The sequence below is a fragment of the Sceloporus occidentalis genome, unplaced genomic scaffold, assembly GCF_023333645.1.
Source record: "Sceloporus occidentalis isolate IW3139 unplaced genomic scaffold, rSceOcc1.0.p SCAF_2, whole genome shotgun sequence".
Taxonomy (NCBI): Eukaryota; Metazoa; Chordata; class Lepidosauria; order Squamata; family Phrynosomatidae; genus Sceloporus; species Sceloporus occidentalis.
This window is the reverse complement of record NW_028316982.1, coordinates 190,543,180-190,567,814: the sequence shown is the minus strand read 5'-3', so window position 1 is coordinate 190,567,814 and position 24,635 is coordinate 190,543,180. Positions and strand designations below refer to the sequence as shown.

General features: G+C 36.9%; 2 protein-coding genes across 4 annotated transcripts in view; one reads left to right on the top strand and one right to left on the bottom strand.

Annotated features, from left to right (window-relative positions):
- The window catches only part of TAB3 (TGF-beta activated kinase 1 (MAP3K7) binding protein 3), a 58,294-nt gene extending 39,422 nt beyond the window's left edge, over positions 1-18,872 (top strand). Inside the window, exon 8 of one of the 2 annotated variants that reach the window (XM_089511807.1) lies at positions 18,565-18,872. In XM_089511807.1, the coding sequence (XP_089367933.1) occupies positions 18,565-18,571 (7 nt within the window). In that variant the 3' untranslated portion in view covers positions 18,572-18,872. Of the gene's footprint in view, positions 1-10,056; positions 10,664-18,564 lie in introns of those variants that run through there. The other variant, XM_089511806.1, reaches the window with a different exon arrangement.
- The window catches only part of LOC149319484 (uncharacterized), a 37,787-nt gene that overhangs the window by 3,744 nt on the left and 9,408 nt on the right, over positions 1-24,635 (bottom strand). The window contains exons 2-10 of one of the 2 annotated variants that reach the window (XM_089511808.1): positions 19,109-19,820; positions 18,906-19,024; positions 15,368-15,523; positions 12,932-13,019; positions 11,721-11,896; positions 9,963-10,170; positions 7,181-7,300; positions 4,677-4,797; positions 2,702-2,938 (exon numbers count right to left, since the gene is read on the bottom strand). In XM_089511808.1, coding sequence (XP_089367934.1) covers positions 2,702-2,938; positions 4,677-4,797; positions 7,181-7,300; positions 9,963-10,170; positions 11,721-11,896; positions 12,932-13,019; positions 15,368-15,523; positions 18,906-19,024; positions 19,109-19,781 — 1,898 coding nt within the window. In that variant the 5' untranslated portion in view covers positions 19,782-19,820. The remainder of the gene's footprint in view (positions 1-2,701; positions 2,939-4,676; positions 4,798-7,180; positions 7,301-9,962; positions 10,171-11,720; positions 11,897-12,931; positions 13,020-15,367; positions 15,524-18,905; positions 19,025-19,108; positions 19,821-24,635) is intronic. The other variant, XM_089511809.1, reaches the window with a different exon arrangement.

Here is a 24,635-nt window from a genome sequence, read left to right as displayed (position 1 = left end):
TTTAGGCTGCTTAAATTGTTCAGTATAGCAAAAGCAGTTAAAACCAAGTGGGAATGACAGTATGTTAATTTTTATCTTAACATTGGATAGTAAATTAAAAGCAGCTTGACCATAATGCTTTATTAAATTCAGGCTGCACTGCAGCAATTCACTCTGACTAGGAAATTATCCAGAGGTTGAAGTGGCGAAAATGAAGTAATAAAGTTCTTGGAGGTTTGGATACATTTACAGATAAACTATAGATAGAAACACAGTACAGGAATACGTCAGTTAACAAAGCCTCTAACAAGTTCATTTTTACAAAGTCTTTTTATGGGAGCCTCACCTATCCCACTCCTTCTTGTCTTCTGTCTAGCTGGAAGCTTTTTTGTAGCATTGGGAGGATGGTGAAAGAGGACTAGAGACAGACAGACTTTCAGTGTTGGATTGAAGCAGCATGTCTGCAGTAGACAATGCAATAAAACTTGATCTGAGAAAGAATGGGATTCTACTCTAGGTAACCCTGTAGTATCTTTATGTGCTTATGTACTATAGGCAAAGTAAACAGATCACTTACTGAGCATGTGTTAAGAACAAAACAAAGAAAATGGGAAAGCGGATTAACCACTCACACCAGCTTTTTCAACAACTAACATTTTGAAAAAGCATGTATCTACAAGTTTGGCCACCAAAATGGAAATCATATAAAAGTGGAGACCTTTGAAAGAAAGAAAAAAATCATACTGAGATGCAGTTTGGAAGAAGCTTTCAAGTGGTCTCTAGAAGACTGAATATTTTTATGTCTACTTATGCAACACTTGCCTGACCAGGTTGTTTAATTTTGAAATGTCCTTTGTTAACTTGAGGTATAACTGTAGTTCTGAGCTTAAGCTTTGTTGCATTGACTAGTGAAGTACATAACAATTAGTTCTTCAGAAATTTTTACAGTTTCCATTATTATTAAGGAAGTTTAATTGTATGCATGTTAAAGTGAGCAGAAACACACATGAAATAAGTAGCAGCATGAAATTCTGTGAACTGTTTTACTCAGTTTATGACAGAGCTTACATTAAAACACAGAGTTAGAACAAACACTCTTTTTAGTAATTTTGGGGTAAGCCAGAATTATTTTATAATGCATAATTAGAGATTTTTAAAATACCTTATCATATTCTGTGAGAATAATGTTCTTTGAATGTGTGACAACAGAATGATAACACTGTCCCCCTTGAACAGAGAATTCAAAGCACAGTTTACTGTTAAATAGCATGAGGGTGGGGCTCTGAAAATCTAAGATGGTGATAAATCATGAGGCAGTGGTAAATCATGATTGCCATATTCTTTTGTCTTCCCTACTATGACTCCAGTGTTTCTTGTGAAGAGATAATGCAAGATACTTTCATTTATATTGGGATCAGTGTTTAAAGTCATGTAACATAGGTAATGGCCAGATTATAAGACTCTCTTATCAATATAATATTACATTTTATTTAATTGCTGCTTTTAATATACTCATCCAGTTCTAAAGAGTGTATGTTATTGACTAATCCTCTCTTTCCCAGTTAATAATAATAATAATAATAATAATAATAATAATAAACTTTATTCTTATATCCTGTCTTTCTGCTGCAGCAATCAAGGCAGCTTACATGACTAGAATATATTGGAATAATACATATTCTCAGTAAATAAATTGACACCCCCCCCCTTTAAAACAGGATTAAATACAATACAGTTTAAAAATTCAACCTGTTCAAATGACAGCAATTTTCTAGTAGAGGCAGTGGTTACATAAAGTAGGGAGAGTAGAGAAATTAGATTGAACTATTCTGGGAAGGCCTGCTGGAAGAGATCTGTCTTGTCAGCTTTTTTGAAGCTGTCTAGGCTGGTCATTTGACGGATCTCCTCCGGCAAGGCTTTCCATAGTCTGGGAGGCAGCGGAGAACATTTTCTGGGAGGTTGCCGTTAGTCTGGTTTTTATGGGTTGCAATAAATTCCTCCCAGAGGACCTGAGGGTGCAGGACGGATTGTATGGAAGTAATCCCTTATATAGGTTGGACTCAAGCCATGTAGGGCCTTAAAGGTAATCACCAATACCTTGTACTGTGCCTGGAAACCAATAGGCAGCCAGTGAAGAGATTTCAGAATAGGTGTAATATGATCACTTCTAGTTTTACCATTGATCAGCCTGGCTGTCATATTTTGTACTAACTGTAGTTTCTGGACTAGGTACAAGGCTAGCCCTATGTAGAGTGCATTGCAGAAATCGAGTCGTGAGGTTACCAGTATATGCATTACAGTTTCTAAGTTCCTTACTTCCAGGAAAGGGCGCAGCTGGCGTATCAGCCGGAGCAGATAACAGGCGCTCCTGACTGTCGCATTCACCTGATTTATGTATTAATGTGCTCAGCTACTGATTTCATGTTCATCAATGGGTCTTTCATCTGGAACAGTAGTGCTAACTATTTTTGCTGATATATTGATATAATGTTGCCTTTTGTGCCATTCTTTTACTTCAGTTCATTTGTGTGCCATTACCACCCATTGCTGGGTCAGATCACAAATGTCTTTTGTGTAGCTAAAATGCTTGACATAATGGTGACTAGGGTTGCAGGATCCATTTTCCTTTCTCCCACTCCTGGGTGAAATTGGAAGACACTTAATTGGAAGACCCTTTAAAAGCTTAAAATAATAATATATACCAAACAAGGTCAAAAGTTACCAAAGAAAGTAGCGTGTTCCTTGAAAAATCCCATCATGTCTCCCCACTTGATCACCTTCCAGCTCTATGCCAAGATAGTCCTCTTCTCTTCCAAACAGTGGTCCCAGGTACTTGACAGTTCCTTTGCTGATTTTCCCTGCTGGCTGTGAAAATTTTACTAAATTTCCAACTTTCAGGTCTGCAATGCTTCTGGGTGCAAATGGTCGTCTTGATAGTGTTGACCTATCCATATGAACCCTTGGATAAAACAATAAAGAAAATTAATACCTTTTCAGCAGAGAAAAATCTTCTTCAGAGTTATCTTGATAATGAAAGAATCTTCCATATTTTTCATAAGATAAAATAGATGTGATGGAGAAACTAGTGTTTGGGTCTCATGATACCTTTGTTTAAAAAATTGGATTGGTGCCTACATTGGCTTCTGTATATACAGCTAAAAGAGAGATTTAAAATGGACTCTAAAATACATGAATTTGCAGAAGAACAAGCCAAATTGGAAGAAGCATTAAAGAGTAAAAAGAATAAAAAAGTAGCAAATATTTAAAGAGTCTTGCGCAATCTGGAACAAGAAGAAGACCCGATATCGGAAGCAATGATAAAGTGGGCAACCGACTATGGGAGGATCATCGATTATGAAAGCTGGAGATATGCGAGGACCAAAACGAAAGAGTTCACAAAATCACAAATACTGAAAGAAAATTATTTCAAAATGGAACAGAGATAGTACTTGATCCCTGTAAAAATGGCCAAGATTTATAATTTAATGTCAAATAGTTGCTGGAAATGTCAGTCAGCAGTTGGTACATGGATTCATGTTTAGTGGAAATGTACGAAAATGAAATTTTTTTGAAAACAAATACATAGATTCATTGAAAAGACATTTCAGATAAAATTTGAACTTAGCCCAGAAATTTATCTCCTAAACATGTTAAATAAATTGCCATCACAAATTGAAAGGAAACACTGGTGAATATTGATGTAGCTAATCACAGCTGCGAGATTGACACTAGCACAAAAATGGAAGAATAATGACACACCGAGCCTAGACGACTGGTTATTAAAGGTATTGGAGATTAAAGATATGGATAAGTTGACAGCTCTTTTGAACAAAAAAGATATTAATCAAACAGAGGAAGATTGGTTCCCTGTAACTGAAGCTTGTACACAGAAATGGGTTGAAGGACAAAAAGCAGAGACAGAAACAAGTTTAAAAAAAAGTTTCTAGACACCTAGATTCTCTTAAGAAAAAATTTGAGACATAGTTCATAGATGATTTTGTAGTATATTTTGATAAAGATAGAGAATAAATCAAAGAGCTAACAATTTATAGGACTAACTATTGAGATGACTTTAGGAAGTTAAATAAGATTAGTATATTAGGATTATGATATTTATATAAGTAAAATGTTTTTTTGGTTCGAAGGTAAAGGAGATGCATGAAGAATGATTATGATATAAAACAGGACAGGAGCAGCAGAATGTAATCCTATGAAGCATTTGTTCTAGAACATATATATATATATATATATATATATATATATGAAACTTTTAGAACTTGAACCAATTGATTCAAGTTGAAAGAAAGAAGACTCTTTAAACACCAGGAAAAGTTTCCTAAGGGGTGTTCAACTGTGGAAAACACCACCTCAGAAGATTATTGATTCTTCTTCATTAGAGGTTTTTAACAGAGGTTGGATGGCCACCTGTCAAATATACTTTAGCTATAGATTCCTACATGGGTGGAGTGTTGTATTGTATCAGCCTTGTTTTCCATTATAATTCTGAAGCTCTGTGACTCTATGAATGTGCTATTATTATTATTATTATTATTATTATTATTATTATTATTAACCTTTATTTATAAAACGCTGTAAATTTACACAGTGGTGTGCTATGCTACATTCTAAGTTTTCTTTTGTTGTTTTGGGGCAGTGCTATCTTTCAATTTTTGAATTCTAATTAGGTGTTTTCTTACCTGTTTGTGGAATATTTGCTGTAAGCATCCACATGAGAGAAACTGTTTGAGGCTGAACTTGAGATGTTTTGTTTAGAATTCTTGTTGCCATTGATCTTTATGCTCTCTTCTGATATACTATCTTGATAAAACACACAAAAAAGAGAAGTTGGAAATATCTGCACCACACCTATGTGCAACATTTGCACTGACATGATTCCCTACAACCAAGTATTTAGGAACTATTCTCTATTCTCATTTTAGTAACATTTTAATAATGTAATAATAATACTGAAGTTATAAAAATGTAGACACATTTTTGAAAGCTTTGATAATTTTCACATACGGTATGATACTAAAATGATACAGTGCACCCCTTTTTTATGCGGGGGATCCGTTCTGGACCCCCTGTGTAAAAAAACCCGTAATGGGGCTTCCGCATGGCATGGCAGCACGGTGGCGCACACGCCACAGGTGCGCATCCATTAAGCTTAATAGGATGTGTCGCCCCTTGTGCCCCACACGCTCCTGTGGCTCCCTCGCGATTTTCAGCGTATGCTGAAAGCTGTGTATAGTGCACCCGTGTATGACGCAGGTGCACTGTATTTTAAATCTAGGTCATGGCTGGCCACAATTATCTGAGCACCATAATTTGAACAGTGATGGTGGGTCACCAGTGACACTCAACAAAGACATAGACCATGTGGATTTGAAATTGACATTATTTCATGGTACTCCTTGAAAGAAGATTGGGATACACAATGACAATAAAGCTGCAGGATAGTACTGTTTTTCTGTTATCTTTGGCAATGCCACTGAGAGGCTGTGACCTGCAGAAATAGTCAGTTAATACTTAAGGTGTGTCCACGAGGCAAGAAGGTGACCATGCAAACAAAGACTTATGTTCAGCTACCAAGATGGGCTGCAGTGGTACATCAGGATTAAAGGTAGGGCAGTGCTGCCAAAGTATATTTGGGAGGGATTTTACATATACAGTGGGCCCTTCCGTTATGTGGGGTATCTGATCCACTCCCCGCGTAAAGGAAATCCTGTGTATGCTTGCGCCACATTGTAAACAACGGGGCGCGCCATTTGTTTGATTGCCGTGTGCCTTCAGTATATGTGCATACAGCGCAGGCACACTGTATTTACTGTATATACTCATGTATAAGTCTAGAAATTTTATTCAAAACATTGACCTAAAAAACCTGAGTCAACTTATCCACGGGTCAATGTAAGTAGTGTACTTTAACTGTTACCAAAAAAGGGGACTATCTTCTGGTGAAAGGTAATAATTTAATCTTTCCTGGATGCACTGACCCTCCTCTGCTCTCTCATCTAGTGCATTAGCCTTTAGTGTGAACATAAATAATTGTGCCTGCTTGAATTTTATAAGTTCCTTGACATTGCTTTCTTTTGCTTGTTCGTTTAGATTCTTTGTTACATGCCCCTAGGTTTCACCCTCGACGTAACTACGGGTCATATCAAAATCCATAATTTTGGCTCCAAAACATGCCCTTGACTTATACATGAGGTCGACTTATAGTCTAGTATATATGGTAAATTATATAACTTTATATAACTTTAAATTCAGTTCAACTGAATGATTCTTCATCATTTCACAAAAAACACAAGCTGTGGCTGTCTGCTGTTGTGCATTTACTTGTTGGTGTCAAACACACAAGGTAGTCTTTAGAGCCATTACCCCTGAAAAGGAGCAACTGAAACATATGAGGTAACCAAAATAAAATGGAAAAGAATAAGACTGGAGAGAATAAAATATGTTGGGTTTTTTTACCTAACAAATCTTGTATAGAGAATATCCTTTGATGCTGTCACTATGGTACTGAATTAAAGAGGCAAGCAGGAACTGCACCCCCATGAGGTGAGGAAGGCACTGCCTGCAGAAATGTCAGCCTACCTCTAGAAATTTCTGTAACAAAGCTGCAAAAACACTATTAAGTTACTTCAGAGAGAACCATTTCTCATAATTATGTGGCAAATACTGAAACCAGTGAGTTAACTAAGCTCATTTTTCCAGTAGGGAGGAAAAACTGACACTATCATGAGGAATCTAAATTCTGAGGTATGTAGTTTAGATTAGACCAATCCAATACAATCTGTAGATGCGTTGCCAACCCTGAATGTTCCCACATGCAGGAGACATCTTCCTGTACTTTGGATCTGTTGAAATCTTTCACATTGTATTACCATGTTGTATAGGATAATACAAAGGCAATAGCAAGGTAATAGCATGACAGATATTGCTTTTTTTCCAGTCATGTGAACAGAAACAGTAAGAGATTATGAGCGAACATACACGCCCAAATCCAGTTGCTAGTCTCAAATGGAGTAAATGTACTGAGTCAATAAATCATCCCTTATATAAATCTCATTGATTCAGCTCTAATCTATTTGGGACTAGCAACTGGATTTGGGCCATGCAATATTCTTAGAGCCATGCCTGAGCAAACAAGCCCAAGATAATACTGAGAAACTGAGACTGCAAATCTAATTTAACATACCTTTTAAGTCTTTGTTTTCCTTTGCTAGCTTTGCGTCACAGTATCCAGCAATCAGAATTTCTGTTGACTCACTATTTATGGATGAAGGGGAAGCATTCCCATAACGTTCCTGAAAACTTTCTAAATAAAAATAAAATGTTTGCTTAAGAAAATCTTACTGTTTTATTATTATTGATATAGTCTACTAAATTTCAATCATTTCATCAAGCTGTAATACTAATTGAAGCTGCCCCCAACTGAATGGCTGGGTGGTCTCTGGGCCAAAATGCCATGCCCCTAAGCTGCCGGCTTTTATGCTGGTCTTTTCAGGCCCTCATATCCTTTAAACTGCCATGGATGGGAAATAGAATCTCTGGGACCAAACTATCTTCCTTAAGCATCTAACTCTGAATTTAAACAGACCTGTGATTGAATTTTGCTACACAGTAATTGGGAAAACTTTGTGTTACATAGATACATTAATTATTCTTCTTATAGCATTGGTGTTAACAGCATTTTGGTCTTAGGAAATCCCTTAGTAAAGTATTGTGATCCAAAGCTGTTTTGACTACAGCAAATGACTGGATGCCTCTTTCTGCAGTCATAGATCTGTTCCTTCTGCTAGCCATTATTTCTCAATATTAATCACCTCTTACAAGTAGATCACTAAATAACCTTTATTTTGGACTGAAATTCTGTCCTCTAAGGATACATAATTTCCATGTTGATATAACCATGTGCTTTACAGCAGCTCCAGCAACTAACACACTGATGGTGGTGGATGGCAACCAGTTTGAGTCTGTCTTCCTAGCTTGTTAGATACATGGCACTGGGGCACATGTATTGTTGCTGTTAACTGCCCTCAAGTCAATCCTGACTCATGGCAGGATGATGAGACATCTCCAAGAACTCCTATCCTGCACTGCTCTGCTCAGGTCCATGGCTTCCCTGATTGAATCTATCCACCTGGTGTGCAGTCTTCCTCTCTATCTACAGTGCGTCCTCGCCTTACGCGGGGGATCCGTTCCGGATCCCTCCGCGTAAGACGAATTCCGCGTATGCACGAGCCCCATTGGAAACAATGGGGCTCGTGCGCGGTGGCGCGGGGCACAACGGGTGCATGCGCCCATTCAATTGAATGGGACGCGCCGCCCCTTCTGCCCCACACGCGTGCCGCGGCTTGAGCACATAAGCTCAAGGCCGCGTATGGCGTGGGCGCACTGTACTACCCTCTATCTTTCATAGCATTACTGTCTTTTCTAGTGATCTGTGCCTTCTCATTATGTGGCCGTAGTAGTAGTGGTAGTAGTAGTAATATTTATATTCCGCTTAATCACTGGGAATCCAAGCGGATTACAATAAAACAAGATACAGTTAAAAATTCTAAAAAAAAAACCCTATCCTTCCCCCCAGTATAAAAACATAGTAATACTAAAAGGAGATTAAACCAGAAGGACATTAAAACAATAGTATAAAATAACAGTTAAAATAAGTAGGAGATTTGTAAGAAGTTTATAGCAGGGTCCAGACAGGATGGAAATGAGGATGGAGAAAAGAGGAGAAAAGTGGAGTGGGGGGAGGTAAGTAAATGGAGGTGGTCTAGTCTGGAAAGGCCTGCCGGAAGAGATCCGTCTTAATAGCCTTCTTAAAAATTTCCAAGGTGGTAATCTGACGGATCTCGTCTGGCAGGTCCTTCTAGAGTCTAGGAGCAACTGCTGAAAAGGATCGCTGGGTCACTGCCGAAATTCTAGTCCTCTTTGATTGAAGCAGATTCTTCCCAGCAGAACAAAAAGTGCAGGGAGGATGATATGGGAGAATGCGTTTCCGCAAGAAGTCAGGACCCAAGCCATGTAGGGCTTTAAAGGTTAAAACCAACACTTTGTATCTTGCCTGGAAACTAACAGGCAGCCAGTGAAGGGGTTTTAAAACTGGTGTAATCTGGGCAAATCCAGATGTGCCAGTAACCAGCCTGGCTGCCATATTCTGTACCAATTGAAGTTTCCAAACTTGACACAGAGGTAGCCCCATGTAGAGTGTGTTACAAAAATCGAGCTGAGAGGTTACCAGCACATGTACTACTGTGTCAAGGTCTTCTTGCTCCAGGAAGGGGTGCAGTTGGCATACTGGCCGAAGCTGAAGGCAAGTGCTCCTGACCGTTGCATCCACCTGGGTCGTCAGATGGAGAGACGAGTCTAGGAGCATACCCAAACTGCGAACAGAGTCCTTTGGGGGAAGTCTGACCCTGTCCAGAACTGGCTGGCATAACTCCATTCCCGGATTGGGAGTCCCTATTATTATTACCTCCGTCTCACCTGGATTCAACTTGAGTTTGTTTTCCCTCATCCAGTACATTACCGCATTAAGACAGGCATTCAGAGGAGAGATGACCTCCTTAGTCACTGCAGCAGACAGAGAAATTTATTTGGGTGTCATCAGCATATTGATAACACCCCACCCCATGTCTCTGGATGATCTCACCCAGCGGCTTCATGTAAATATTGAACAGCATTGGGGACAGAATTGCACCTTGAGGGATGCCCAACCTGAGCTCCCTCTTGGCCAAATAACTGTCCCCAAGCGACACCATGTGGAATCTTCCTGAGAGGTATGATAGCTTCAACATGTATTAGCCATGTAGAGGACTGTGCTCTTTGCAGCTCTGCTATATAATTACTGGTCAAAATTAACTGATGATGGTGTGGTTCATATGATGTGGTCTCATGTCTTCTGCAAGAGTAACATTCTAGGTTTCTAAAGCAGCATTTTAAGTACTTGATCCATATACTGTAAAATGGGTGTTTACCATCCTGTTTGCCAGTAGTTGTATGTATTAGCCATTCATATTGCCTCTTTATATCCCATAGTTCTTCTTTCAATCTGTGGTTTTCCTCATTCAGGTGGTGAGTGATTTCCCTCAACCTTTTGGATTCACTCCTCAACTCACAAATTTCTTCATGAAGGGCTTGCTCATAAGTGTCTACTGGACCGTGTCGGTTGTGTATCCTGTTGATCTTTCAAGGGGAAAAATAGGTTAATTTGTGTTTGAACTCTGGATGTTGAGGGAGGAAAGAGGTGGTGAAAGTACAAGTCTATAATATACATTATTTTATGTATAATTTATTACTGATGAATTGTAATTCTCAAAATGTTTGATCCATTGGTATATGTAAATTCCCAAGAAATTACATGGTGAATCTTATCTTCTCCCATACCCATATGTTTGGATACTATATGCCAAAAATAATACACAAACAGAAAAAGAGCTAGACTAGAAACCTTTTTTTCTCATCCAGGTTGAATCTCCCTTACTCAAAATATGCCATGAATGTAAAATTATCCAGTTGAGTGGCTGAGATACTGACCTCTTTGCTTTTTGTTGGTTCAAGGTACACAAACTTTGTTTAATGCGCAAACTATTAAGAATATTATGTATAAAATTACATTCAGGTTATGTATATAAGGTGTACATGAAACATAAATGAATTTCATGTTTAGACTTAGGTCCCATCTCTAAGATACGTATCATTATATACATGCATATATTCCAAAATGTGAAAAAATCCAAAATCCCAAAACACGTCTGTTTCCAAACATGTCAGATAAGGGAAATTCAACCTATATTCCATTTTTCTAAAAGTCAATTTTAGTTATTTGCAGTAGGGGTCGACAGACTTCAGGTTTATAGGATCCTTTTTTTTTTTTCTAAAGCTCTTTAAGATTTATAAACAAGAGCCACATATAAAAAACATACACTTTGGATTAAGGAATTTGGTGTTTCTGGCCACATTCTGTTGCTAGGAATTTACTTATAGTAGTAGAATCAATCTTACGTAAAAGTGCACTTTGATGGCCATAAAACATCTTTACTTCAGCAGCTGAATTTAGATGTGAGAAATCATTTAACTGTGAAATAACCAGAAGCAGAAACCCTTACCTACCTATAAGGAGATCCTCATCCATCTTCTGCCCATGTGATGTACAGCATGGTCTACTCATTTTCTGAATAGTAAAATGTATAGTAAAATGGTGTCCCTTATATGAAATTGCAAAATCGAAGTTTGCTTTTTGGAATTTATACTTTTTGGGGGGAATTTTTTCAAGCTGTGAGTGCTTGAATCTATGGATACGGAGGGCCAACTTTACAATGATGACTTACAGATGTATAAAGCAAGTATATAACATTCTTCATGTGTATTTCCTAAAAGGATTAGGTTTATGTTGTTGTTGCACCATATTGTTCAGTGAGTATCATATATGATAGACCATCTTTACTCTCTGTACTCCAATAAGAAAATGACAGGTTTAAAATTATAATGTAGAGCAGTGGTTCCCAACCTTTCTAATGCCATGACCCTTTAATACAGTTCCTCATGTTGTGGTGGCCCCCAACCATACAATTATTTTCATTGCTACATGCAAATATGTGTTTTCAAATGGTCTTAGGCAACCCCTGTGAAAGGGTTGTTCGACCCCCAAAGGGGTCCCGAGCCATAGGTTGGGAACCACTGATGTAGAGGATGTTGAAAATTTATTGTCCACTTCCCCTTAAAAGATGCCTTACCTTTTTCTTCAAAATGAGATTTTCCTCTGTGTAGTCTGCTAATTGTTGCAAATATTCAGATTTTAACAGAACCATTTCATCCTTCAGTTGTGAAATCTCTTCATCTGCGTTTCCTAGCTCTAAGGCAGCAGTTTTGTTGGCTTCTTGAAGGTCACTGATCTGGTTTTTAAGGTTCACTATACATCAACAAGCAAACACATGTAGTAGTCATGATCCAGCCCAGATATGAGTGCTTAAAACTGCAATCCTATGTACAGTAACTGAACATTTCATTCCTTACAGTGGGATTTACTTCTAAGAAGAAATTGTGTTGTGCCACAATAAAAGGGAATTCAAAATACTTAGGTTGCAGCCTAATCTTGTGCTTTGTTATTAAGAAATTAGGGTCACTGAGATCAAAGAGAATTGAGTAGTATGCATAAATTTCCAGTACTGAAGAGCCTGGAAATTAGTTTTCATCATGGCAGGATAATATTTAGAACAAATAAAGAAAAGAATAAAAAGCCCTCCTTACATTAAGTCCAGTGCTACTCCTATCCAGACTAGACCATTTGAAATGACTGAGACTTATTAAGCCACACTTTGAGACCCATTGATTTCAGTGATTCTGCTCTAGGTAAGACTAATGTTGGAATTAGCTCCACAATGTGAATGTTGGCCATTATGTTCTATTGCTGTGCAGGTAAGAAAATATATACATTATGAGGAAGCTGCTGATCTTAAGAAGCCTGAATTTTTCAAGTTGTTCAGGTTATAGGGGTAGTGGATTTTCAGTGTGTAATTACTTCACTTTAACCCTCAGTTTAAGTTTTATGACAAGTCATTTATATGAGATCTGAAGCTGTATGTAGACATCCTGGCATCTGTTTCTTTTGGATGTGGTATCAGCTTTTGACATTTCATTCATTTTCATCACACTATGCTGTTTTACAGATTTATTGTGGCAAAAGATCTCTCCAGCATGATGCACAGGACAAAGGAGGAGAGCAATTCTTTAACATTGTTTAATACAAGGTTCACTCTTGCTATCAATACAAGTGGGATCCCAATATGCATCCTAGGTATTTGGAAAGACAGTATTTTGGTTTCCAATTCCTCTAAGCTCCTGTTTTGAGAAACTAAGAAGATATGAAAACTAATCAGTACATATTCAAATGAAAATGAAAGGTAGTGAATGATGAATAAAGAAGCAAAGTGCAATTTTGTCATACCAATCAGTTGCTGCAGGATTACAGGCGAACTGCATTCGGAGTTCAGCAAATTGTTGGTGGACTCCTCTTTGTTAAGAATGTTTTCTGCCTAAAACATAGAGATTCATTGGCATTTATTTATTCTGCTAAAGAAAACAAAATTACGTTTTTCTTCACTTTTTATTGGTCTGTTTAAAAAAAACACTGATTGTATGTTTCTCTTCTATGGTTCCTTTCTGTATTGCCTTTCCTTCTTTCTTTCATATAAATTTCTTATAAATAAGATTTCTTTCTTATAAATAAGCTAAGCTCCTATGAACTTGTATATTATATACTGCTTGATGGTCCATCTAGTGTGCAACAGCTCACTCATTGGACTATTTTTATCCTTCAAATTCTTGCCATTGTCATCTGTCATAATCTAGTATACAATCTAGATTATGAATTTCAGAAGAATTTCATTTTACTCCTGCTTCCGGAAGGAGAATCATAACAAACCGTTTAATCAGTTCTACTTCCAATGTCTCCAGTTTAGACTTAATAGAGCCTACTCACAGAAAAGGACCAAAAAAAATTACCTCCTTTTGGATATTTGTTTTCTATTGGATTTTAATTTGAATAGATTATTTCTCCTGCAGCTTTCATGTGCTGATTAAGGGAAGAGTAATTTCACTTTGTATTTTACATTATGATTGATGACACCACCAACAGAGGACTGTCATGGCAGGTGAAATCACAAAGTATGAACATGTACTGTACTTGTGCAGTGTGTGTGTATTTACAATGACCTGTTTTAAGTATAATTACTCAGTATATTCTCAAAAGTGGCTTTAGAGGACAATAGTCTTCCAACACAGCATCTGATAAAGGGTATCTTTCACAATGTGGAATCTACTGGAGATGTAACACTCATGCTTTCCAGCATCTACAAGATGCTCAGTACATTCTGAGATACTTTTAAAGACAATTATGCCTATGATTCAGTGGAAATTAAAGCCACTGAATGTTAACGTAAACCAGTGGTTCTCAATTATTTTCTGTCATGCCCCTCCAGGAAGAAGAAAACATTTCGCGCCCCCTGCGCAACTGTAAATAGTATCATTTGTCTATAAAATTGTTATAAGTACACCTCTGCATAACAGAGCCTCGCGCCCCCCGTTATGGAGCCTCGTGCCCCCCCTTGGGGGCCTGCCCCACTATTTGAGAAAGGCTGACGTAAACAATGAGCAGTGCCTTAATTGACGTAAAATTAAAGTTTCAGGTAAGACCACACACAAATTCATTTCTGAGAATACGTTTGGACACTGAGTGTCCAATCATGTGTTTTGGTGGTGCTTCTGCTTGTATCTCATGTGTTCTATATGCATGTTCAATAATAATCCATAGATTGGATTACCGTTTTGTACAAAGACTGTAAATGCCTCTCTCGGCTGTGCTTTTTAATGGGGAAATCATAACTATCAATGCAAGCTAGATTTTGGTAGTGTGTTTTTAAAATTGAGAATGGCATTCTCTTGTAGAAATGATGCAGATGTACGATGATCCATTTCTCTTTTTAAAAGTTTTATTTATTAGAGCTAACTTTCATCTCTGACTTCTCAGCAGCTGTTTTGTGATGATAATCAAAATATTTCAACAAAATTCCAAATATGCCCACAAACGTTTAAAAAGTTATATAAGGAATAAGGTTGTAAGGAATTTTTCCTGCTTCTCCTGGTTATGATTTTGCAGTCATAACCTGGACCAACTACCAGAGATTGAAGCTGTTCCCTTCTACATGAAACACATATTTTCAATTCCTGAACAATTATATTGTGAACTTGGGGGGAATTAAACCATCAATATTGAGGGAATACAGTGCTCAGTCATTCTCTCCCCCAGCTGAGGGCATCTGACAGTCTTGAGCCAATTGTTTTATGCTGTCAGAATCATCATCTGTAGAGCTCCTAAAATACAAATCTTCTGTCAGCTCCTGTAACACACTGTTCATTTAAGCCTTTTAACATTTGTGGCACTCCACATATTTTAATATTACAATTCTCATAATCTGTCACAATCCATCAACATTGACTAACCTGGCTAGGCCTGATGGGAGTTATAGATAACCCCCCACACACACACACACACACACACAATATTTACTCATCAGTAAATGTGTCTTACTGGCAATATAAATGCAAAGACCTATATGTTAGTTCATTAAGTCAGGTGTTTTCTTCAGATGCACAATATAGTAACAAAAAGATCTCTAAGGTTCTTATCCTCCATCCCATGCCCACTGGCCACAAGCCACTTCTGGGCAATCTTAATCATTCCTCCATTGTAGCTCTAGTGTACTGAAAAATATTGTATTCCCTATTCTTCATTTGGGACACATTTATCCCAGTAAATATGTATATTAAAGGTGTAGCATATTTAGAATATGAGAAAATTATTATGTTTTTAACATTTTTTTACCTTACTATTATGTTTGCCATTGTCAGCAAAATGCAAACTCTGTCCTTTGAAGAGTAGTTGGTCTTTGGTCAGAACTTTCTTCATGTCTTTTCTTTCTCGTCTGTTTTTAGTTGGAAGTTTTTGTAAAAACTCAGACTGTACAAGAGACTCTCTTGTCTTTGTTGGTTAAAAAACAAAGATAAACATGTCAGATGATATTTCAAGCTTTTGATTTACACTTTACTATGAAATGAGAGCTGTTGCATAGTGCTATGTTTTCATATACAAGTTTTTTAAAAAAAATTAAAAATTGACAAGCCTTTGAAAACTGACTGCTAAAGAGGACAGGGCCTTGCAAAATTATCCTGTACCTACCTATCTGTTTTATAATACAGTTAAGTTTTAAAACTTTTTAATGTTATAGATTGCTCAGTGATACTTTAAACTTTTGTATTTGGTATATTTTTATCTATGTCTGGTTAAATGCCTGTACTGCAGCCACTCACTCAAAACCATGAGGTTGCAAATTCAATACCAGCGAAAGGGCTCAAGCTCGACTCAGGCTTGCATCCTTCCGAGGTCGCTAAAATGAGTACCCGGATTGTTGGAGGCTTACAGTTATAAACCACTTAGACATTGTTAGTTCAGTATGAAGTGGTATATAAATGAAGCTGTTTGTTTCTCTTAACAGCAACAACAATATTATATTACTATTATTATTATTAAAGGGGGCTTACTTTCAGGAAAGTGTTATAAGTTGGATCCAGATATGTACTAACAAATCAGTTGTAGTGGTGGTCCATTTTCATGAAAAATTAAACAACTGGGAGAACTGCAGCATTAAGATTATGTTGTATAACATTGTACAAAAGAGTGCAAACACACAAACTAGTATGCAAGATCTGGGTTGTTGCATTTGTAAGATGATAGTCCACAATGGTAAAATAAATCACTGGCTTGCACAACATGGATTCTGCTAGTGTAGCACAGACTCTGGATCCAATCCCATATGGTTCCAACCCAACTGGCTTTCCTAATAAATAGCGTGGTGCCTTTAGTGGAGACAGTAAGAATTGTTCTGATGTATCAGAAGAGGAGAAAAATTGCCCTTCAAACCATAGGACTATTACATTAAATCACACCCCAGTTTTTTTAAAAAGCCCTAGTGTAGATCCAAGAAATTCCTACAAAGAATCCCCCAAAGATTGCAACGAGTGGATGCAGGGGTGGCAATAATCAGGAAAACTGAAGAACTCATGCTGCTTTAGACCTATCTGGTGGAGCCCTTAGTGTCACTTTTTAATATCAAAGTATTAAGATGATAAATACTTCGTGGGTAGGATGATTATTTTAAATGAAATACAGCAAATAAATCCTGAAACCCATAATAAAGGATACACATCTAATATACATACCAATACAAAATGTGCATTCCCTCCCACTCAATTCCAGCTTCCAGATTGCTGGTGCTTGCATGTGTTAACCCTTTGAAACTACAGAAACTGCAATGATCATAGGAACTCTACAGAGCTCAGTGAATATTATACTCAAATGCATCACAAAAATAAAATCAGATAGCATAAAGAGTGCTGGAGAATTGAGAATGCATCTTCAGAATGAGAAAATATACTCCGTAAAAACAAATTTCTGAAAATATTGAATGGCCATGTATATTGAGAATAAGAATTTAAAGCCTATTATATTTGAAAAATCAAACTACTTCACATTTTTTAAAAAAATCAGTAGACAATCTGGATTTGGATCTGTTTCCTGTACCATTTTATATGCACATAATCATCAATGCTTCATCTTAATGCACAGAAAACATTATAAGCTACTAACACAAAGCTTTTTGTTCTTGGTACGCTCATTGTTCTACACAGATTTGATAAAAAGAAAATCCATCCTTAACAACAACAACCCCCCCCCAAAAAAAAAAAAACACTTTTCATTTTACCTCCAGAGATGTATTCATCTGATCAATGTTCATGTTTCCACGTCTCCAGCTATTTTTCTATAATAGCATTGCCCTTCATTTACATCCAGAAAGAGCTATTGTGTTCAGTGTCTAACCATCACTGAGCCAGAAGGCAGGGCTTTGTCAAAAACACAGCTTGAACAGCTGCTGCTGAAGTCTCGTTTAACATACCAAATGCAAAGATGACAAGAAGTCTCTTCCCAGCAAAATATAGCCCCTTCCCTATGTTGGTTTAGTATGTGAGCCAGATTTTTTTTAAAAAATGTCTTCCTGTCTACCTGTAACTAGGATGATCTGTATAAATAAGAAGTTTAGGTAAAAACATTACATTTCTCTCATCATGTTTTGTAGTTTTCATTGAATTTCTTTTTAATGACTTCTAGTGACATATATACCCGAAAGGTCATATATGTAATCACTGAATATTTGGCTCTCTGACATACATATATGTTGGGCTCCTTATTTCCTTTGTTTCATGATAAAACAGCAGATGATATTGGAAAACCAACAAAGAAGAATGATCACTTTGTGGCAGGAAGTCAGTGGAGAAATATTAGTTCTCTTAACCACTCTACTTTTGTTACATCTTACACAACTTATTTACTATTAAAATGATGAAAATAAGAGTGAGATTCCCTCCCAAGAAGGGCTTGTCTGGCATATACTTTGGTTTATTTCAGGATAGTGGTAATGGTGTCATCAGCTGAAGACCTTTTCTATCTCTCAGATATTTGAAGAATTGTTTGTGACTTCCCAAGTCTTTCTGCTATTTTATTTTTGCTGCTGGATTTTTCTGGGGTTTGTGATGTGTTACAGTGCTCTGCCGTTTGTGTCTTATTTAATTTTGTGCCAGTGGTGGAGTGGTTTGGAGCGCTGGACTATGACTCTGGAGAACATGGTTCAAATCCGCACTCAGCCATGAAACCCACTTGATGACTGTGCCAAATCACATTCTCTCAGCCTCAGAGGATAGTAAACCCCCTCTGAAGAAATTTGCCAAGAAAATCCCATGATAGGTTTGCCTTAAGGTCACCATAATTTGGAAACAACGTGAAGGCACACAACAACACAATTTCATCCCTGTTCCTTCAATTGCTTTTATATCATTGTTTTCTGTTTATCTGAACACCTCCCAAAGAACTGGGCAGACTAAAGAAAAGCTATTACCTGTTCCAAACAGTTCCAATTCTTATGTTATCTCCTTTCTTGATCTTAACTTTCACTTGAATTACCCTTTCAGGTTCTGATAGTTCTGAACAGGTTTGCCAACTGATCTGAATATGGGGGATGGACAAATCCAGCTGGACTGCTGTTTCTATCTAATTATGTACAGCTTATATGCAGGAAAGGTTTGATGTTTAAAACCTTCCATTGGTTTCTTCGTTGATTCCCTGATCACTCCTTTGTTAATTATGAATGTTCTTCTCTATCAGCACCAGCCCTTTACAATGAATTTTTAACTATAGCATCATTGATTATGATTCTAAAATGCAGAATTATCATAACTGTACATCAAGAAGTATTGTAAACAATCTAAAATGTACTGACTTCACACTACAATAAAAAATGTATATTTTTAACCTCATGATAACAAGCATGACAATCCAAGCTAGTTGATGATGAAGTATTATTATATAAGTTCTTTGGTGAAGCAGCTGGTGTCCAAACCTGGCCAATCAAACTTGAATCTTGATCAACAGCTGAAAAAGAGGACACAGAGAAGCACAACATTACACTGCATTACACTCAGCAGTTCCAAATAAGTTCAAAAGTATTGTAGTTACCTGAATTCTGTGCTTGGTTAACCTGCATTCCAACTTCCAGCAACTTTTCTCCTCTTGAGTGTCGTAGTGGTATGCGTTCAGAACCATTCAAACACTGTGTTGCATTTTGGGGGGTGGGCGATCCAATGTGTTGCATGGGAAAAGCTGTTCTGAAATCTGCAGTGTAAGCAACACCTTGATTGTTCTTAATAACATGGGGACGTATTTTGAAAGCAACTTCATCTCCAATTATATCTTCTACAATGTCTTGTTTATTGTAAGATGTTAGTTCACGACCTCCATCTATGCTTTCTTGAGTGATACCTGAAAAATGTGCCAGTGTGTCCTGTGACCGACTAGATCTCAAAACTTTCCATTCAAGAGGCTGGACAGATTTACAAGAAGTTAAAGATAATATATTATCAGCTGAGCCTCCTAGGCGATATCTTGAGTGCTTTAAAGAGTTCACATCTTGGCTAGCTAAAATTTGCAAATCCCAATCTGTTATCTGTACAAGAGGATGTCTCATTACTGGCTCTTCTCTAAGATACATGTGTATGCTCTCCATGGTGGTAGTACCATCTTGGACATCTTTAGTATGTGCTTGAAAAGCCAACCAGTCATTAGTCTCTAGATCAGCTCCCTTCAGTAGAAGATTAGAATGTTCTCTACTTGTATTTAATGAAGAATCCATGATGGCTGTCAAATTTCATCGAATTTGCCCTTTTTTATCCTAACAGTAGTAAAAATAATATTCATATTAAAAGATAGGCACATTGATCTAGTGTGTTCAGTACATTCAGAAAAAGTGAAGCAGTGAAGACATGTAAACGACTGTGGCAAGAGTTTGATTTCGTCTACTCTCAAAAGTGCTATAAAGTCTCTATATATGACTCAACAGACTAACATGGCTATAACTTTGCATACTGCATTTGAGTTTGCTAATTTTATTCAGGAACATGATAGTAGATTGTAACTGATATCATATTAGTCCCATAGTAATTGGGTGTATATGCACAGAAATTAATTATCTGTGCAGATAAAAATTCTGTGGAATAGAATGAAACTCTTGCTCTTTTTCAGAGAACTGACTAATGCTTAATCATATCCCAACACACTCATTCATGGATTTAATGGAATCTCTGCTGGCAGAATCATATTTCCACCAATGGACTTCTTGCTGAATATGAGCATAAGTAGATCAAGTCTCATGAAAAGGAAAACAAATTTAAGTTTTTTTTTTTCCATCCTGAAATAAAAAAAGGAATAAACAATTCCAGAGCTGCATTCATAAGAGAGAAAAACCAGGCACTTGCAAGATTAATTGCACAAAATGTAGCTAAAACTGAACTTTATTTCAAAACCTTTCACTCCCCTCAGCATACTTTAAGGGAAATATATGTCAAAGGAAACGTGGACACTTCTCTTGGATACAAAGCCACTTAGAAAATCCAGATTCTACCGGCGGGGGGGTGGGTATTGTACACTATTAATGTTCTTTCTTCAAATTAACTTCTCAGTTTCAGACAAGTTTTCAATTGATTTCTGCAGAAAAAAATATTACATTGCTGACACATACATTAATCTCAATTTTTAATGATTGTTTACATTGCTTGATTCTCACTACCACCTTCTCCAATATAGTAGATTGACTTACAAATTAAAAGGGGGGGGGGGAAGAGAGGACAAAATATTGATAATCTTGTCTCCCCTTCCACAAGAGAATGTGCTTGCTCTGAGCATAATTACTAGAAGAGGATGAAGGCTCAACTTTAAAAACTAGTTCACTAGTTTTATATTGTGCAGAAATATACTTCAGCAAATTAGCTGGAAATGTTAAAGCATGAAAACTATCAGTACCGCTTCAGAAATCAATCATGCAGTCTGTCTTTAGAATTACGTTGAAAGCTATTTTCAAATGTTTCAACTGTGCTGAACCAATTAAAAATGTTGTAGTTATTATTACTAATTTTACATTTTTAGAGTACAGTTTTTCATGGTGAAATGAATGTTAGAAGAATATCTTATTCCAAAGTATCTGTATTGTAACACAAAGTATGTGTTTTTCACAGTATTTTTCTAGCAACAAAAATCTAAATGACAAACTTCCAAGACCATATAGTGTATGGCAGCATGATTTCTTGTCTTTTATCATATATATGAAAACTTTATTAGACATCAATAGTTCTTATAGCTTTCTGATTTGCAATTAAATTCAAGGCAAAAGAGGCAAGAATAACTCATCAATAGTCCCTCTTTACGAAGATGTGTCTTTCCATCACAAGGATTTTGAGGGAATGTCTAAATTGTATACCATATATACTCGACTATAAATCGACCTCGTGTATAAGGTGAGGGCATGTTTTGGGTCCAAAATTATGGATTTTGATGTGCCCCATAAATAAGTTGAGAGTAAAACTTAGGGCCATGTAACAAAGGATCTAAAAGATGAAGCAAAGGGAAACAATGCCAAAGAACTTACAAAATTCCAGAAGGCATAACTGTTTGTACTCATCCTAAAATCTGGATGGATGAGAGAACAGAGGAGGGTCAGTGCTTCCAAGACAGATTATACTTTGCCTTTCACAAGTGCATGGTTCCTTTTTTAAAATAAGAGTTAAAGTACAGTATTAACATTGAGCAGCGAACAAGTTGACCTCTGTTTTTGGGGTCAATTTTTTGACTAAAAGTTCTAGACTTATATATGAGTATATAAAGTAATTCCCTTCACTGACCCTAGGAATTTTAGTCCCACAAGGATGAGTGACTGGGCTCTTTAAGTAAAGGTCTACAGGGAACCCATGACTATTTTAAGTGCAGATTGGGTTGAGCTTCATGCAGATATATAGATTTGTAATTAAAATTGAGAGTAAGCTGTGTGCTTGCAGCAGTCATCTTTATTTTTTCTCTGTGTTCCTAATCTATGCTGTAGACAGGTGTATATCTCAACTGAGGATAAGCTAACCACCAGAAAGGAAGAGCTGCACACCATGCTGTCACCATAGCTCACAAACAAACTCTTGTGCAAACCACTTTCACATGCAGAAGTTACAGCTTTCCTTGTGATTAACTTTAAATGGCCTCAGTGAACATGGGATAACAGGCTTCTTCAGATGGGGCAAATGTGTTTAGAGACTGCAGTATTTGTTGCAGTGTTTCTCTGTTTTGTTTTAATTTAAACTATCCAGAAGTGTTATTGTTGTCCCAGACCATTTTCTAACAATTTATGGTCCTAGCTACACTGTTTTAATCCCACTCGCACGTGAGATTCCACAAATTCTAATTGGAACAAAAAAGGATAGACTTCATTCTCTTTTCTCTCGCTTTAAAAAGTATTTTAGTGTTATAATTTCATCAGTAAAATGGCACAATTTCAGAACAACAGTATAATTATTGTTTGTTTGTTTGTTTGTTTGTTTTAAAAAAACTGTGTGTATGAGGAGAAAATTTGCTCCCCAAAACACTGGGCCATTTTAGAAAACTACTGTATATACTCATGTATAAATCTAGAAATTTATGTAAAAAAAATTACCCCAAAAACCTGACTCAACTTATCCACGGTCAATGTAAGCACTGTATCTTAACTTTTATTTTTAAAAAGGAACAATCCCTGGTGAAAGACAAGAGTATAATCTGTCCAGGAAGCACCCACCACCACCACTCTCACATCCATCCAGACTTTAATGTGAGCACAAAAAGTTATGCCTGCTGGAATTGTGTAAGTTCTTTGGCATTGTTTTCTTTTGCTTCATCCTTTAGATCCTTTGCTATATGCCCCTAAGTTTTACCCTTGATTTATCCACAGGTTGCACGAAAAACCATCATTTTGCCCCCAAAACTTGCCCTCAATTTATACATAAGGTCGACTTATAGTTGAGTATATACAGTATGCCCTAGTTTTGTTTTGTTTTTTTAAACTTTGGAAGTGCCCTAATGCAGAGAGAAGAAATTGCTTCAGGAAGAATGGAATGAGTGGATGTGGAAGTGACAACTAGAAAAGCATAGCGAAATCTAAGGAACTATATTGTGAGAAGTCACACACATTTAGACCAATGTGTCACAAATGTATGTTGTTTCCATTATCTTGAATATTCCTTGTAACTGATAAATTGCTACTTAAAGGGAAACTAAAAAACAGTTTGAGTGGCAACAAAGACATAACTTTCAGAATACATATAATAATACCAAATGAAAGATTAGGACAAAGATGCTGATAAATCAGATGTAAATAGTGGGATATGTATCAAGAAAAAAGATGGCTCAACATCTTTTCTGGAATTATATTACATTCCTATCAGTATAAAACTACATGTAGACATACCCCAGTTCAGGCTGAGGGAGAAATGAGATGGGAGTATGAGAGAGAAATTCCTACTAGGTCTTTGTCGATCCTTTTCACTACAATTGTACTTACAAGGGAGAGAGTAGAAGGGATGAAATAAGAACAAAGCTGGAGCAAACAGTTATAAGAGAGCAAATGACTTGAATGGTGAGTAGCAGATGGGAGGTGAAAAGTGGAGATGAAAGGGGATAACATCGGGGAGAAAGTAAGATGTTGAAAAATCAGGAGGATTATTGGTGCGCATGTTGGTCCCCAAAGACAACAATGACTGACAGCACAAGAAGTAGAGAAGGCAGACTTCAAAGTTAGAAAGGACAGGTGCTAACTTCATGGAAAAGAAAAGTGTCCATTATAAATTTGTTTGATGTATTAAGCTTCAAAGTTAAGGAGTGTGCGGATTTGTGACTCACGTGGCAAATTTCACCTCTTCTCTAAACTTTGGAAGCTTACTTGGATTTGAAAGACCACACTTGGAATACTTATTAGTCATTCCTCATGTAAGTTTTCTTTGTTTTAAATAAAGCTGTGTAGTAGGTCTAGGTGTTAAGTTCCAACCTGTACCTACCTTAAAAACAGTGTGTGCGTATGATCAAGTAGCCATAAAAAGACAACAGAAGCAATACACTGAAGAACTACATAAAAGAGATGAAATGATGGCAGATTCATTGAAGGAAGTACACTTTAAAGATGAACCTACAGTTTAGAAAGTGAAATAGAAGCTGTAAAGCACTTGTAAAAAATAAATCACCAGGAGCAGATGTAAGCAAAGTGATGCTCAAAATTCTACAATGAAGGTTTTTACCATATATGAGGCAAGAAATGTCAGATGTCCAAAATGGGTTCAGGAAAGAAAGAGGTACTAGGGATAATAAGAGAATCAGACATTGGAGCATACCAAAAAAAATCAAAAGAAAGTCACCTGCAATGCAGTCTTCTTTCTGTGCTGTCTCCTACCTTACCTAACATTATTGTCTTCTCTAGTGAATCATGCCTTCTCATGATATGACCAAAATATGACAGCTTCAATTAAAATAGGATAGTCTGTTGTCATCCTAGAAAGGCTTTTTCACTGTGAAGCAGCTCTTACCTAATGTTTAGACATAATCTTTCTTGTAATTTGAAACCATAGGTTCAGGTCCTCTGAACAGTCAAAAAAGCTTGCTCTATCAACTATGTGACAACCCTTTGCAATTAAATTCAAGGCAA